The 16,505-nt window shown below is 44.8% G+C and overlaps 2 protein-coding genes across 5 annotated transcripts; both read right to left on the bottom strand.

The window, feature by feature from the left end:
* Window positions 1–317: 317 nt before the first annotated feature.
* Window positions 318–14,614, bottom strand: LOC106555384 (N-acetyltransferase family 8 member 3). 3 transcript variants are annotated; one of them, XM_087723918.1, is made up of 4 exons: window positions 12,564–12,663; window positions 4,735–4,881; window positions 2,864–3,462; window positions 318–594 (listed from the first exon to the last, which is right to left on the bottom strand). In XM_087723918.1, exons 2-4 carry the CDS (start codon window positions 4,787–4,789, stop codon window positions 574–576), a joined length of 675 nt encoding a protein of 224 aa, XP_087580044.1. In that variant the 5' UTR covers window positions 4,790–4,881; window positions 12,564–12,663; the 3' UTR covers window positions 318–573. The 3 variants fall into 3 exon arrangements, with proteins under 3 accessions (XP_087580044.1, XP_087580043.1, XP_087580042.1); XM_087723917.1 differs by lacking the exons at window positions 318–594; window positions 12,564–12,663 and adding an exon at window positions 14,540–14,614 and having other exon boundaries at window positions 1,831–3,462; XM_087723916.1 differs by lacking the exon at window positions 318–594 and having other exon boundaries at window positions 1,831–3,462.
* On the bottom strand, window positions 7,683–14,646 carry LOC106545778 (N-acetyltransferase 8F1). 2 transcript variants are annotated; one of them, XM_014062437.2, is made up of 2 exons: window positions 14,540–14,646; window positions 7,683–11,651 (listed from the first exon to the last, which is right to left on the bottom strand). In XM_014062437.2, exon 2 carries the CDS (start codon window positions 11,598–11,600, stop codon window positions 10,935–10,937), a length of 666 nt encoding a protein of 221 aa, XP_013917912.2. In that variant the 5' UTR covers window positions 11,601–11,651; window positions 14,540–14,646; the 3' UTR covers window positions 7,683–10,934. The 2 variants fall into 2 exon arrangements, with proteins under 2 accessions (XP_013917912.2, XP_087580045.1); XM_087723919.1 differs by lacking the exon at window positions 14,540–14,646 and adding an exon at window positions 12,564–12,661.
* Window positions 14,647–16,505: the final 1,859 nt, after the last annotated feature.

Raw genomic sequence — 16,505 nt, 5'->3', positions numbered from 1 at the left:
ATTCAGCCTTCCATCCTTCCAAGGTCGGTAAAATGAGGATCCAGATTATTGGGGGCAAGAGGCTGACTCTGTAAATCGCTTAGAGAGGACTGTAAAACACTGTGAAACAGTACAGCTTAGGACAGTGGTGGCTAAGATTTTTTCCCATCACATGCCAAAAGCAGGGGGAGCACACGGATCCCTTTCACATTTATTAATTATGTACATTTATTAATTACATACATTTATGTTTAGGTGGCGCAGTGGTTAAATGCAGCACTGCAGGCTACTGCTAGATCAGCAGTTCAGTGGTTCAAATCTCACCGGCTCAGGGTTGACTCAGCCTTCCATCCTTCCGAGGTGGGTAAAATGAGGACCCAGATTGTTGGGGGCAATATGCTGACTCTCTGTAAACCGCTTAGAGAGGCCTGAAAGGCCTATGAAGCGGTATATAAGTCTACTGCTATTGCTATTGCTATTTATTAATTACGTACATTTATTAATTACGTACATTTATTAATTACGTACATTTATTAATTGCATACATTTATTACGTACATTTATTAATTACGTTCAAACATACGTGCAAATATCTTAAAAAGAGGACAGGTACTTCTGTAAAAGAGAATAAAAATAATGCACATTAGTGTATAAACAATAATGAAACAATATACGCAAGCAATGAATTTAATACTAGATTGATTACAAGCTCGTAACAGTTATTATAATTGAGATGTGATGGCATTTGTGTTATACACACAGCATAGAGCATTAAGTATACATCCAACATTGTTTTTCTTTTTAAAAATTTGGTTTTGTAAAAATTTTAAAAACATTTCCCCTTTATGCCCCCCTCTTTATGCTCCATGGGTTCCGGAAAACCTCTCCTCTTCTGGGGACAGGGGAGGATTCAGGCTTAGCTGAAGGATAAAGAGGACAATTCCTTAAATGTTGAAAATATGGAGTTTTATAAGGGAATAAAGTGAATAATGAAAGAAACTAAACGGACGTTAAAAGGCCAAACTCTGAAGCTGTGCTTGAGCAGTTTTAAAATTCCAGATCAAAACTCTGTTGGCTTCTAGTTCCTATCAACCCAACCTGCTTGACTGTGGATCGTGGAAATTGTAGTCCTAAAGGCACCAGGGAGATGAAGCGTCTCCCAGTTGGAGACCAATCGTTGGGAGGATCTTTCCCTCCCTCTCCCTTTCTCTCTTTTCTTTTTTCCCTTTCTCTCTTTTTTAATCTCCCTCTTTCTCTCTGTGTCTCTGTCTCTTTCCTTTTTTCTCTTTCTCCTTTTGTCATTTTTTTCTTTTCTCTCTCTCCTTTTCTCTCTCTTTGTCTCTTTCTCTTTATCTGTTTTTCCTCATCTCTTTTTTCTTTTTCTTTGTCTCTCTATCTTTCTTTTTCTTTCTCTGTTTCTTTCCTATTTTGTCTCTTTCTTTTCCCCCTCCCTTTCTTTCCTTCTCTTTTACTCTCTCTCCCTCTCCTCCTCTCTCTCTGTCTCTCTTTCTCTGTTTTTCTCTTTTCACTCTTTCTCTTTGTCTCACTTTCTCTCTTTCATTTTCTCTCTCCTCCTCCCTCCTTCTCCTTCTCCTGCTCTCTCTCCCCCTCCTCCTCTTCTCTCCTCTCCCTCTCTTTCTCTTCCCTCTCCTCCTCCTTCTCTCTCCCTCTCCTCTGTCTCCCCGTCCTCCTCCTCTCTCTCTGTCTCTCTTTCTCTGTTTTTCTCTTTTCACTCTTTCTCTTTGTCTCACTTTCTCTCTTTCATTTTCTCTCTCCTCCTCCCTCCTTCTCCTGCTCTCTCTCCCCCCTCCTCCTCTTCTCTCCTCTCCCTCTCTTACTCTTCCCTCTCCGCCTCCTCTTTCCCTCTCTCCCTCTCCTACTCGCTCTCTCTTTTCTTCTCTTTGTCTGTTTTTCTCTTTTCACTCTTTTTCCCTTACTTACTCTCTCTTTTCTCTATCTCTCTCTCTTTTCTTTCTCTTTGTCTCTCTCTGTTTCTCTCTCTCTCTCTCTCTCTCTCTCTCTCTCTCTCTCCCTCCCTCCCTCCCTGCTACAGATTTGGGATTTGCAATGAAGGGTCCAGCATGTTCCTTCTCTTCAAAGCTGTTGGCTGATGAAGGAGGATAGGACTTGAACCAGAAGTCCTTTGCGAGGAACCTGTGGCCAGCAATCCAGAGATAGGGACATCCTAGCAATAGCAATAGCAATAGCAGTTAGACTTATATACCGCTTCCTAGGGTTTTCAGCACTCTCTAAGCGGTTTACAGAGTCAGCATATCGCCCCCAACAATCCAATAGATAGATGATAGATAGATAGATAGATAGATAGATAGATAGATAGATAGATAGATAGATAGCAATAGCAATAGCAGTTAGACTTATATACCGCTTCATAGGGCTTCCAGCCCTCTCTAAGCGGTTTACAGAGTCAGCATATTGCCCCCAACAACAATCCGGGTCCTCATTTTACCCACCTCGAAAGGATGGAAGGCTGAGTCAACCCTGAGCCGGTGAGATTTGAACCGCCGAGCTGCAGAACTAGCAGTCAGCTGAAGTGGCCTGCAGTGCTGCACCCTAATCACTGCGCCACCTCGGCTCTATCCTGCCAGGCCTGTTAACCCAGACAGAGAGCAGAGAGTTCAAAGGCCCTTCTGTTGGGAAGCCAACTTCAGCTCACGCACAGCCTCTTCCGAGAGTTGGCTCAACTCCCACCAGGAGAAAGTTGACCCAGCGATCCTGCAGAGTCCACCAGGTCCAAATGTAGAATTCGCTTCTCCTTTGCGGGAGGTGAATTGTGACCTCAGGGAGTGTTGGGGATTTTGTAGTAATACCAGTAGACGGAAAAGCCTACCAACTTAGCAAGGGGAAAGGGATACGTCTCCAGGACCTTGTGGAAGCCCATGCTCTCGTAGACCCGATGAGCTGCATATTGGACCATGGAGGTCCCCAAGATGACTTCTTGGTAGCCGCGCTCCTCAGAAAATTGGATGACGGTCTTGACGAGGGCTTTGGAAAGCCCTTGTCTCCGATGCTCCTTCTTCACGGAAAGGCGTAGCAATTCCTGGGCGTTGTTCCACCAGGATGGAGGGATGACGGCCACCATGCCTACCACTTCCTCTCCGGTGTCCACCACCCAGAAGCAGCAATCCTTTGGCTCCAGATAAGCCCTCCTGATGTCCATCATGTCCGTGGTGAGGGCGTGATGGAGATATTCATCCCACAGCCTCTTCATGTGAAGGGCGCCGGCCGTCAAGAGGAGGGAGACGACCGCCAGGGAGGTGATAACGGAAGCCGAGCAGAGGTAGGTCAGGAGGAAGACGGCCAGAAGCGCCAGGTGTAGCTGAGGACGGCTGAAGGATTTCCAGACCGCGCGAGGGATGTGTTCCCGGATCCCTTGAATGTAAAATGCCCGCACCATCTCATAGTCTCTCTCCTCGTACTTCCGGATGTGGTACTTGCCTGCCAGCGAGTCACCCTTCTCCCGTCCTGGAAAACAGAAGATATGGAAGCAGAGGAGAAGAAGGAGGAGGATCTGTTTGGTTCATGGTTTGAGGACCTCAAATGTCCCACGTAGAGAAGCAATGGAGGGAGAGGGACAGGGGGCCGCCTTCTGAACAGGTCAGCTCCAATTAAGGATAGAATAGAAACAGAATAGGAATAGGAATTTAGGAATGGAATAGAATAGAAATATAGACTAGAATAGAGTAGAAATTAGAATGGAATAGAAATGTAGAATAGAACAGAAAAGAAATTAGAATATTAGAATAGAAATTAGAATTTTAGAATAGAAATTAGAATAGAATAGAAATATAGAATAGAACAGAAATATGAATACAATAGAATAATAGGAATAGAATAGAAATTAGAATAGAATAGAAATTAGAATATTAGAAATTGGAATATCAGAATAGAATAGAAATGTAGAATAGAACAGAAATATGAATAGAATAGAATAATAGGAATAGAATAGAAATTAGAATATTAGAATAGAATAGAAATTAGAATAGAAATTAGAATATTAGAATAGAGAAAAAAATAGAATAGAATAGAAATTAGACCAGCAGAATAGACTACCAGAATATAATAGAAATGTAGAATAGAACAGAAATATGAATAGAATGGAATAATAGGAATAGAATAGAAATTAGAATATTAGAATAGAATAGAAATTAGAATAGAAATTAGAATATTAGAATAGAAATTAGAATATTAGAATAGAAATTAGAATATTAGAATAGAAATTAGAATATTAGAATAGAGAAAAAAATAGAATAGAATAGAAATTAGACCAGCAGAATAGACTACCAGAATATAATAGAAATGTAGAATAGAACAGAAATATGAATAGAATGGAATAATAGGAATAGAATAGAAATTAGAATAGAAATTAGAATAAAAATTAGAATAGAATAGAAATTAGAATATTAGAAATTAGACTACCAGAATAGACTACCAGAATAGAATAGAAATGTAGAATAGAACAGAAATATGAATATTAGAATATAATAGAAATTGGATTAGAATATAATAGAAATTAGATTAGAATAGAATAGAAATTAGATTAGAATAGAATAGAAATTAGATTAGAATAGAATAGAAATTAGATTAGAATAGAATAGAAATTAGAATAGAAATTAGAATATTAGAATAGAACAGAAATATAGACTAGAATAGAAATATGAATAGAATAGAAAGGAGGTCAAATGGAAATATCGAATAGAAATATAGATAGAAATATGCCCATCCCGCCTCCCTTACCTGCTGTCAGGTGTGCAGCTGTTGGCGTCTTCTGGCCACCTGTGCCGGCAGCCATGATCTTGAAAAGAAGGAGGTATATCTTATGCTGCGGAGCCTTTGCAAGAAGAGCAGCCAAGCGGGCAGCAACCGGATTAAAAGGAGGGAAGCCTTAAAAAAAAGTAAAGAATTATTATTTCCGTGCTGCACGGCTGATGCACGAAGGTCACACAGTCAGCTGACAGATCAAAGTCCCCTTTAATGCTCCAAATGGCCTCTCAAACCCTCACACGCTTTTGGCAAGTCCCAGAGCGAAGTGCGCGGGCGTGCACACACACACACACACACACACACACACACACAGGGCAGCCTCTTCTGCACCCATTCCAACAAGGCAAAGGAACAGGGAAATGAGTCCATGAAACGAGGAAGAAACCATAAGTTCTGCAAACTCCAAATGTCTCTACCGGCACCCCAAACTCTACCAATTCAGCGTTTGTTCCCGACAAATGCCCCCTCCTGCCCCCACCCCAACAGCATCTCTGTAAGCCTCATTCTCCAGGTGTGCCTTGTGAAGAGGAGCGGGGAGCTCTCCTCCCGAGTTGTTGGGTCAGCCTGCGCTGTTCGCGCCTTCTCTCCGCTCTCCGGGCTCTTGGATCAGGAGGCGGTGGTCCTTGCTTATCGTCTGAGCTCCGTCGCTTCTTGCGTCCACTGCTTGCCCTCTCTTGATTCTCCTGCTAACAAACCGTCCTGATCCTGAGGGCCCCTGGGCTGGCTCAGCCTGCCCCTGCCCACATTCCTCCGAAGCCGCCCCCTTCGATCTCCCTCGGCTCCGGCTACACCTCTATAACCTACATTTCACCCAAGAGGCCGTTAAGCGAATCTTTGGGGACAGGATCCCGAGATGAAAAAAAAAAAGGAATTCGTAGGTACACGGTGAATCATTTCGATTTGATTTAATCTAAAAAAGAGGATCGAAACCCCGCAGCTCCGGTCCAGGTTTTGCTATACATTTAACTCCAGATTTAAAGGTAATAAACCTTTAAAACCAGGATCGAAGCTGCGAGATTTCGATCCGCTTTTTTAGATTAAATCAAATGGAAATGATTCAAAAGGCTCCTTGGCGCTGAAGAACAGCTATCCTTTAAAAAAAAAAGAAGAGGATTTTGTACTCTAATCTGTTGAATGCCTGATAAACCAATCAAAATTCAGATTAAGAGCCTTTCCCCCATTTTTTTAAGGCTGAGCCATAAGACAAATTCTAGCCTGGAATTTTATTTCTTCATTATTGCAAGGCAATAAAATGTAGTTTGGGATTCTGTTTTGTTTTTCAATGAGAAGTTTTGTGACTTGGAAAGTTTTAAGAGGCTAACAGAATTGGAAGGGACCTTGTAGGTCATCTAGTCCAACCCTCTCCCACTTGGCGAGAGGTGCAGAGGGCCACGGCATCCGTAAGGTACACCTGAAGTACACCTGGTGGCAGGTGTCTCCAGGTGGGTGGGTACCTGGGGCACCTTTACATACCAGAAATTGGGCATGCTGCCATTTTTTTCTGCCTCCGTTGTATGTCGAGGACTACCTGCAATCAGGATGGACTTTAAATTAAATCCATCAATCGGGTATATACAGGTAATCCTCGATTTATGACCACAAGAGAATCCAAACTTTCTGTTGCTCAGCGAAATATTTTGAGTTTGCATCCATTTCACGACTTTTCTTGCCGACGGTTGTTAACTGAATCACCGCAGTTGATCAGTTAGGGTTAGCTCTTGCTAGCTTGGTGTCGTCTGCAAATGTAATGAGTTTCCCCATCTATTCCCCCTAATTAAAACAATGGTTTAATTAATTACCAGTGGATGACTTATTAACTCTGGCACTAGTATGCTCAGTTACACAGCTGCTAATATTAAAACACGAGTGGTTAAACATCCACCTGCTTCCCCTCCGCCCGACTTTTTTAATTTCCATTTTACAGGCGGTCCTCAACTTACGACGCTTCAGTTAGTGACCCAGGTTACAGTGGCACGGACAAAAGTAGCGTACGGTCCATTTGTCATAAGACTGTGCAGTATTCCCCCCCCCCCCCCGTGATCCAAAATTCAGAGGCATGGCCACCGTCTCGTATTTACGACGGTCGCGGGGTCCCTGTGGATCGTGGGATCCGCTCTGGCGAGCTTCTCGCGAGGAAAGTCAACAGGGAAGCTGGATTCGCTGAACAACCGGGTGGCTAACTTAACGACTGCAGTGGTTCAATTATCAACCATGGCAAGCAAGGTCGTCAAATGGGGGGGGGGGGAATGTTTCAGCGATGGAAATTTTGGGCTGAATTGTGGTCGTAAATCGAGGACCCCCTGTGTGCCATTGTTTCTTTTTATTGGTTTATTATTATATTTATATTTTTAATCTCCGCCCACTCCCAATGTTATTGTTGTAAGCGGACCAGTGGTGAGATAGGGGGCAAATATATTTAACAAATAAATATAATTGCATTATAAAAAGGTGAAGCTAAAGGTTCCCCTTGCACACATGTGCCAATCGTTCCCGACTCTAGGGGGCGGTGCTCATCTCCCTTTCAAAGCCGAAGAGCCAGCGCTGTCCGAAGACGTCTCCGTGGCCATGTGGCTGGCATGACTCAATGCCGAAGGAGCATGGAACGCTGTTCCCTTCCCACCAAAGGTGGTTCCTATTTTTCTACTCGCATTTTTTACGTGCTTTCGAACTGCTAGGTTGGCAGAAGCTGGGACAAGTCACGGGAGCTCACTCCGTTACGCGGCGCTAGGGATTCGAACCGCCGAACTGCCGACCTTTCTCATTAACAAACTCAGCGCTCTGAGCCACCGCATCCCTCTAATTGCGCGATAGAACAGAAACGACGTTCGGAAAACTCGAATGCTGTTGTTCTCCCTGCCCCAATCTCCCCCCCCCCAGCAGATTCGAACTCAAGACTGTGTTGAGATAAACGAGGGCCAGGCTTAGAAAGATTTCAACTTTATTGAATAATCAAATTTAATTTTCCCACGCTGCACAACGCCGGTGCACAACCCCCCTCCAGGAGAACAGGCTCAGGGCTCAGATGGCGAGACATTCAGAAATCAGTGTAGGCACAATGAGGACTGGAGCCATGGACCCAATCCATTCAAATCGGCAACACGACCATCAGAATTTCTTCAACCGAGCGAGGCTGTTTGTCCAAACCAAGTTTAAGTGGTTTTTTTAAAAAAATCCCGCCTTTATCATTTTTAGATATAAGTCAAGGGGGCGAAGGTAACTTCTGGTCCTTCCTCTTTGCCCTACAACTCTGTGAGGAGCAGGACTAGAACTCGCGGTCGCCTGGTGAATTGCCCAAAGTCGCCCAGCTGGTTTTGGGACCTAAGGCGGGACTAGAACTCCTGACAACTGGCTCAAAGTCACTCAGACGGCTTTTGGGCTTAGGGTAAAACTAGAACTCCCAGTCTCCTGATTATTGAGCAAAATTCACCGAGGCCACAACCCCCCTTTGAGGTGGGCTTAGGTTGAGAGTGAGTGACAGACCCAGCTTTGATGTATAAAGCAGAACTAGAACTCCCTGTCTCCTGGTTATTGACCCAAAGTCACCCAGCCTACGACGACCCTGCGAGGTGGACTAGGTGGAGAGCGAGTGACTGGCTTAGTCACCCAGCCAGCCAACTTTCATGCCAAAAGCAGGACTAGAACTCACCATCTCCTGATGATTAGCCCAATGTCACCCAGTCGGTTTTCATGCTTAGGACAGAACTAGAACTCCCTGTCCCCTGGTTATTGATATCACCCAGCCTATGACAACCTTGTGAGGTGGACTAGGTTGCGCGTGATTGGCCCAGTCCCCAGCCAGTTTTCACGCCTAAAGCAGGACTAGAACTCCCGGTCTCCTGGTTATTGACCCCAAATCACCCAGTCGACAACAACCCTGTGAGGTGGGCTAGGCTGAAGGCGAGCGACTGACGCAGTCACCCACCCAGCTTCCATGCCTGTGGCAGGACTAGAACTCACCGCCGCGGGCTGAAGCGGCCTTCGTCTTTCACGCCCAATCTTTCCTATTAAGACATTTGGCCGCCATCTTGCCAGTACCAAAAATGGCCGACTGGAGGACTCCAGAGGCCTAAACCGGCCCAGCCTCATTTCCAAGCAGCCCCTCTATGGTTTTCAGTAGACGCTGCAGAAATAACTTCCTTTTTTCACCTCTGTCCCGATTCTTTGAGACTTTTAATTTAATCAGTTGCATTCTTAGGAGAATCGTCTCTAATATTCCACTTTTTCTGCCTCCTGGACCACTCAGTGTCTGCCCCCCATTTTTTCCTAACTAAAAAATTCCCCCCTCAAACCCCGTGCTGAGTTTTCTACCTTTTCCCCAAAAATTAAAGAGTGTGAAAAATCCTTCGCATCCGGTTGGTTGACCCAATAAGGAAGGCCTGGACCAATGAAATTCAGCTTCTCTTCCCTTGAACATCCCCTCTCTCTCCTGCAATCCCATTTACGCAGGTGGTCCTCGATTTACAACCACAATGGGAGTCCTCAGAATTCTGCCGCTAAGTGAGACATTGGCCCCATTTTACCACCTTTCTTGCCACCGCTGTTAAGTGAATCACTGCGGTCGATAAGTTAGCGACACGGCTGTTAAGTGAATCGGGCTTCTCCGCTGACTTGGCTGGTCGGGAGGTCGCAAAAGGGGATCACGTGGCCCTGGGACATTACGACGGTCGTAAGTGTGAGCCGGCTGCCAAGCAATTTTGATCTCTCGGCCACGGGGACGCTGCGAAGGCAGTTAAGTGCGAAAAATGCCCGTAAGTCACTTTTCCCAGTGCCGTTGTAACTTTGGACGGTCACAAAGTGAACTGTTGTACGTTGAGGACTCTCTCTTCAGCGGCATTGGTGGAAAAGGAAGCGGCATTTTTATCATTCCGTTTGGAGTTGCTAGGATGCTTCATTTAATCACTAGATGCGCCCTGATTGGCTGGCTAGATCTAGTAGTCCTTGGCTTACGGTGGGGGTTCATTTAGTGACGAAAGTTACGATGTCACTGAAAAAAAATGATTTATGACCCTTATTCACACAACCGTAGCGGCATCCCCGTGGTCGCGGGATCAGAAGCCAGGCTTCCTTGGCCACTGACTCGTATTTATGACGGTCGCAGTGTTCCCTTTTGCGACCTGACGATGATCAAACTCCACAGGGGAAGCCGGATTCACTTAACAACCATTTACTAACTTAACGGCAGTGATTCGCTTAACAGCAAAGGTCGTAAAATGGGGCAAAACTCACTGAACATGTTTCGCTTAGCAACAGGAATCTTGGGCTCAACTGCGGCCGTAAATCGAGGACTGCCTGTATAAGAGAAACAATCCGTGGGGGGGCGGGGGGCAGGACAGGAAAGGATGATTCCTCGGGTAGCAACATAGGTCCAGAAAAGGGACCCAGGGAGGGAGAAGCTTAGTCTGAGGCAGCCCTTCTTAGCTGGGCGCCTCCTAGGTGCGTTTGGGCTGGGAGTTCCAGGCGCTAAAAGCCACTACTCCCAAGATACGTCTTTGTAGGGGACTGGTATGAATCCTGTAGTAGTGGGGTGACTTTGCAGGCCTTCTCGTTCTAAGCCGCAAACTGGGAAATGAGGAGAGTGTGTTTCTTGCGCCTCCAAGTCAGCAGGGTGCCAGGTGCTACGTATCCCGGAGAAAGGGTAGAAGATACTTTTTTTCTGAATGGGACGAGATGAAAAAAAAAGACCAAAACCAGCTCTCATTAAGCCAAACACCGCAGGCAAAAAAATAAGCATCCAAGAGATTTTTCCTGGCACACCTACGGGAGGGTTTGCCATTGTGTGAACCATTCTCTGGACACACGGGAGTTTAAAATTGCTAACCCACCCCCAGGATGGCAAATCGCTGCTTCCCTGCGAACGGAGATGTGGAATTTTTTCCCCTCCTCGCTTGCAAAGGAGACGGGAGGGATCTCTCTCCCCACCTCGCTAAAACGTTTGCGATTCGATTCTATTAAGGCTCTCCTTGAAAAATCAAAAATCATCTGGAAGTGGAGACGCATCTTGGCAGCGTGTTCAACATCTAACCGCTTTCCCTGTGCCCTTGGTTGGCTTCACCTGGGGGGGCGGGAGGGGAGGGTGGTGGTGGTGGTCCCAGGTGTAGGAAAGGAGAAAAGGGACGAGAGGACGGATCCAGCCCATCGCTGGAGGCAAACCCTTCCGGCTGGCGGGTTTCCCCTCACTCGGCGCTAGGGACGTCGTAGCGATATTTGGAAATCGTACAGTTGGCCAGCCTGCCGTAGACGGTGGGGAGGGTGTAATGGTGGTATTTGCGGAAGCCCACCCCTTCGTACATCGCCCGGGCTTCGTGCTGGACCATGAGGGTGTTCAACACCACGGAAGAATAGCCGTGCTCCCGGGCGAAAGAGATCACAGTCTTGCAAAGAGCTTTGGCGATGCCGAATCCCCGATAGTCCTTCCGGACAGACATTCTCTTCAGCATGAGTTCGTCCGGCTGTTCTTCGGAGGGCCTGGCCCCCACGGTGGCCACCACACATTCATCCGCCTCGGCCACCCAAAAGCAGGAGCCCTTGTCGCCCAGGTAGGTGGCCTGGATGTCCAGCAGGTCCTTCTGGAGGCAGTGGTCAATATACATCGACCAGATGTAACCCAGGAGTTGCCGGCCGACCGCCAGCAGCAAGGTGATAGCCAGGATGGGTAGGAGCAAGGACTTGGAGCTGGTCAGCAGGAGGCTGAAGGTGCAACCCAGGATCAGAATGACCCAAGGCTGCTTCAGCATGTGGAGGCACAGGGTGGGCACGTACTCGCTCATCCCTGTGGCGAATAAGTCCCGCACGGTCTCGTAGTCCCCAGGACAGTACTCGCGGATGTGGTAAGACACCATGTTGCGCCAGGCAGGGGTGAGTCAAGAGCGGCAAGGAGAATCCGGAGACCCCTTGATTTAAAAAAAAAATCAAAATCAAAAGAAAGGCGGTTAATGGAGAAGACAAAGAAGTATCTCTCGTTTCTGGTATAAACTCACGAGATTCATTTTTCTCGCCATAAACATGTATACGCCCAAACTACAATAGAATACAATAGCAGAGTTGGAAGGGACCTTGGAGGTCTTCTAATCCAACCCCCTGCCTAGGCAGGAAACCCTATACCGTTTCAGACAAACGGCTATCCAGCATCTTCTTAAAGACTTCCAGTGTTTTGAGCATTCACAACTTCTGGAGGCAAATTCTGTTCCACTGATTAATTGTTCTCACTGTCGGGAAATTTCTCCTCAGTTCTAAGTTGCTTCTCTCCTTGATTAGTTTCCACCCATTGCTTCTTGTCCTGCCTTCAGGTGCCTTGGAGAATAGTTTGACTCCCTCTTCTTTGGGGCAGCCCCTGAGATACTGGGAGACTGCTATCATGTCTCCCCCTGTCCTCTTTTCATCAGATTAGACCGTGTTGTTTCTCTGTGTCATATATGTGGGTACATACCAATGGTGGGATATGGATGGGTGGGAAGATCATACTGGGGAAGCCAACACCTCAGTTTCCAAAAAGATCATACTATGCTGGAACAAAAGAGCCCTATCCAACAAAATGAATGCGGAGAAAAGCAAAGTTTTACACCTAGGCAGGAAAAAACCAAAGGTACAAGTACAGATTAGGCAAAATCAATCTTCTTCAAGAGTTAGTGACTGTTTGTCACTAACTCTTGGAGTCCTAGTGAATGATCACTTAGGTACGAGCCAGCCGTCTGTGGCAGCAGCCAAAAAAGCTGATACGATCCTTGGCTGTATAAACAAGAGGCATAGAATCAAAAGCACGTGAAGTATTAGTACTGCTTTATAAATCTTTAGTAAGGCCATACCTGGAACAATGCATCCAATTTTGGTCGCCCCCTTATAAAAAAAGATGTTGATATTTTGGAAAAAGTACAGAGAAGAGCAAGGAGGAGAATCAAAGGTCTGGAGACTAAAACATACGAAGAACAGTTTCAGGATTTCGGTATGGCCAAGGTTTTTATGTACACTGAGAGCTTACGCACCAAAGACAAATTCCTTGTGTGCCCAATCATACTTGGCCAATAAAGAATTAAATTGAATTCAATTATTCTACTCTATTCTTAATTCTATTCTATTAATTCTATTCTATTAATTCTATTCTATTAATTCTATTCTAAATTCTGTTCTATTAATTCTATTCTATTCTAAATTCTATTCTATTAATTCTATTCTATTCTAAATTCTATTCTATTCTAAATTCTATTCTATTAATTCTATTCTATTAATTCTATTCTAAATTCTGTTCTATTAATTCTATTCTATTCTAAATTCTATTCTATTAATTCTATTCTATTCTAAATTCTATTCTATTAATTCTATTCTATTAATTCTATTCTAAATTCTGTTCTATTAATTCTATTCTATTCTAAAAATTCTATTCTATTCTAAATTCTATTCTATTAATTCTATTCTATTAATTCTATTCTAAATTCTGTTCTATTAATTCTATTCTATTCTAAATTCTATTCTATTAATTCTATTCTATTCTAAATTCTATTCTATTAATTCTATTCTATTAATTCTATTCTATTCTATATTCTATTCTATATTCTATTCTATATTCTATTCTATTAATTCTATTCTATTCTAAATTCTATTCTATTAATTATATTCTATTCTATATTCTATTCTATATTCTATTCTATTAATTCTATTCTATTCTAAATTCTATTCTATTAATTATATTCTATTCTATATTCTATTCTATATTCTATTCTATTAATTCTATTCTAAATTCTGTTCTATTAATTCTATTCTATTCTAAATTCTGTTCTATTAATTCTATTCTATTCTTAATTCTATTCTATTCTATATTCTATTTTATTAATTCTATTTTATTCTATATTCTACTCTATTCTAAATTCTATTCTATTTATTCTATTCTATTAATTCTATTCTATTCTTAATTCTATTCTATTAATTCTATTCTAAATTCTATTCTATTAATTCTATTCTATTCTAAATTCTATTCTATTAATTATATTCTATTCTATATTCTATTCTAAATTCTATTCTAAATTCTATTCTATTAATTATATTCTATTCTATATTCTATTCTATATTCTATTCTAAATTCTATTCTATTAATTCTATTCTATTCTAAATTCTATTCTAAATTCTAAATTCTATTAATTCTATTCAGGAGGAGGACTGGGGGGAGGGGGGCACATGGTAGCAGAGTATTTGAGGGGCTGCCACAAAGAGGAGGGGGGTCAAATTATTCTCCAAAGCACCAGAGAACAAGAAACGACGGATGGAAACTGCTCAAGGACAGAAGCAACCTGGAATTAAGGAAGAATTCGCTGACAGTGAGGACATTTAACCAGTGGAACTCTTTGCCACCAGAAGTAGTGGGTGCGTCTTCATCACTGGAGGTTTCTTAAAAACAGATTGGTTTTATAACCTCCCCTCCCCTCCCCAAAAACCACGTTAAACTGGTTATGGAGAGACCTGGGCAGCCCCTTGTCTGAAATGCTATAGGCCAGGGTCTCCTGCTTGTGGGCTGGACTAGATGACCTCTAAAGGTGCCTTCCCTTATTCTGAGGATGCCGCAATAGGCCGACTGCGGAAAGGAAACCATGGCAGTTCTTGCGCACTTTGGGAGGCCCCAGGCTGGAGAAAAACCTTAAGAGTCCCCTGCGCTAAGCCGCGGACGATGGGAGTTGTAGTCCCCCACCCACTGGAGTGGGGAAGCGCGCGGGCGGGCGAGTAAACCGGAGGGGGGCGACCCGCGCTCCCTGCCCGGATAAGGGAGACTTCCTCGGCCTGCGGGCTCAAGTACCTGCGGGCGAGTCCCGCCGCCACCGCCTCCCTCAGCAGCAACGCCGCGGCCTCCAGCTGGCCGCATCGAATGTCGTCATTTCCGGAGGGCGAGCGCGCTTCCGGCTCTGAGAGTGTGTGTATGAGCGAGAGACAGAGAGAGAGAGAGAGATCTATGGTCTCTAGAGACCTCTCTATGGTGGTACACCTCTATGGTAAGAAATCGCCAGCCCGAAGGACTCGTTCTTCCAGGCGGGGTTAAAAGGGGGCGTGGCTAGGCAGGCTTGCACGTGCGGCCACCTGTGCGCCTGCGCGCTCTTCCGCGGATGGGAGAGAGACGGTGGGGGAGAGAGAGAGAGAGAGAAAAGGCCCCCAAGGCTCCAAAGGGTCCTCGGGAGCTCCTCCCAAGAGGCGTCGGCTGCGCAGGCGCAGATCTTGTCTTATGCCCCTGGCGGCCGTTCAGGGCATGGGGACTATGATTCCCAGGATGCCTTGGGAACTAAACAGCTGTCATTATCCATCCATCCATCTGTTCATCTTCCTCCCTCCCTTCTTTTCCTTCCTTCCATCTATCTTATCCATCCATTCAGCTATCATCTTCCTCCCTCCCTTCCTTTCCTTCCATCCATTTATCTATCTTACCATCAACCCATCCATCTATTCATCTATCATCTTCCTTCCTCCCTTTCCTTCTTTCCATCCATCCATCCATCCATCCATCCATCCATCCATCCATCCATCCATCCATCCGTGTTATCCATCATCATCCATCTATTCATCTATTTCTTCCTTTTCTTCCATCCATCCATCTGTTCATCTTCCTCACTCCCTTCCTTTCATTCCATCCATCTATCTTATCCATCCATCCATTCATCTATTCATCATCTTCCTCCCTCCCTTTCCTTCCATCCATCCATCTGTTATCCATCATCATCCATCTATTCATCTATTATCTTTCTTCCTTCCATCCAACCATCTATTCATCTTCCTTCCTTCCTTCCTTTCCATCCATCCATCCATCCATCCATCCATCCATCCATCCATCCATCTATCTAATCTATCCATTATCATCTATTCATCTGTCATCTTCCTTCCTTTCCTTCCTTCCATCCATCTATTCATCTTCCTTCCTTTCTTCTTTCCTTTCCTATCCATCCATCCATCCATCCATCCATCTATATCTATCTATAAACTTATCCATCATCTATCATCTTCCTTCCTTCCTTTCCTTTCATCCATCCATCTATCTATTATCTATCCATCATCATCCATCTATCCACCCATCCATTAATCTAACATCTCCCTCCCTCCCTCCATTTCCTTCCTTCCATCCATCCATCCATCCATCTAGCTTATCCATCCATCCATCCATCCATCCATCCATCCATCCATCCATCCATCCATCCACCTCTCGTAAGCCTGTTTCATTTTTCCACTCCTCTTTGGGCTGACAACTCATCCCTTCTAATAATATTTCGGGCAGATCGTACACCAGGCCCTAACCAGCAAGGAGCCGTGTGACTGTGCTATTTGGCAACTCGGTGTGTTGCCGTTGTCGTCCTGGGAAGGCGAGAGAATAAAAAGCAGCGGCACACAACCTGGGAAGATTAAATATCCAAAGAATTTATTTGGTTAAAACTCTTCGAAAAAGCCCCTTGACTTGCAAGGGCACAGCAATGCCCGCATTTTCATGGAAACCGTAAGCCAGGATTCTCCTGCCCCCCCCCCAAACGTTGCCCGCAAGCACCCCGTGGCCTCCCATCCGGAGAAGCACAGCCCATTCCGGCAGGGCCAGCCTGCCAGCCACAAAGCTGTGACCCATTTGGCCTCATTCCAGTACTTGGGACTTAAACCATAGAGCAGTGTTTCTCAACATTGGCGACTTTAAGCCCTGTGGACTTCAACTCCCAGAATCCCAGCATAGGAGCAGAAGCAAGGAAGAAAGGAAGGGAGGAGAGAGGGAAGGAAGTAAGGAGAAGGAAGGGAGG

Source organism: Thamnophis sirtalis, unplaced genomic scaffold (genome assembly GCF_051295495.1).
Source record: "Thamnophis sirtalis isolate CommonGarterSnake01/CBP01778 unplaced genomic scaffold, rThaSir2_p1.2 scaffold_10, whole genome shotgun sequence".
In the NCBI taxonomy this organism is placed as follows: Eukaryota; Metazoa; Chordata; class Lepidosauria; order Squamata; family Natricidae; genus Thamnophis; species Thamnophis sirtalis.
The sequence above is the reverse complement of the archived record's forward strand: the minus strand, read 5'-3'. Positions and strand labels throughout refer to the sequence as shown.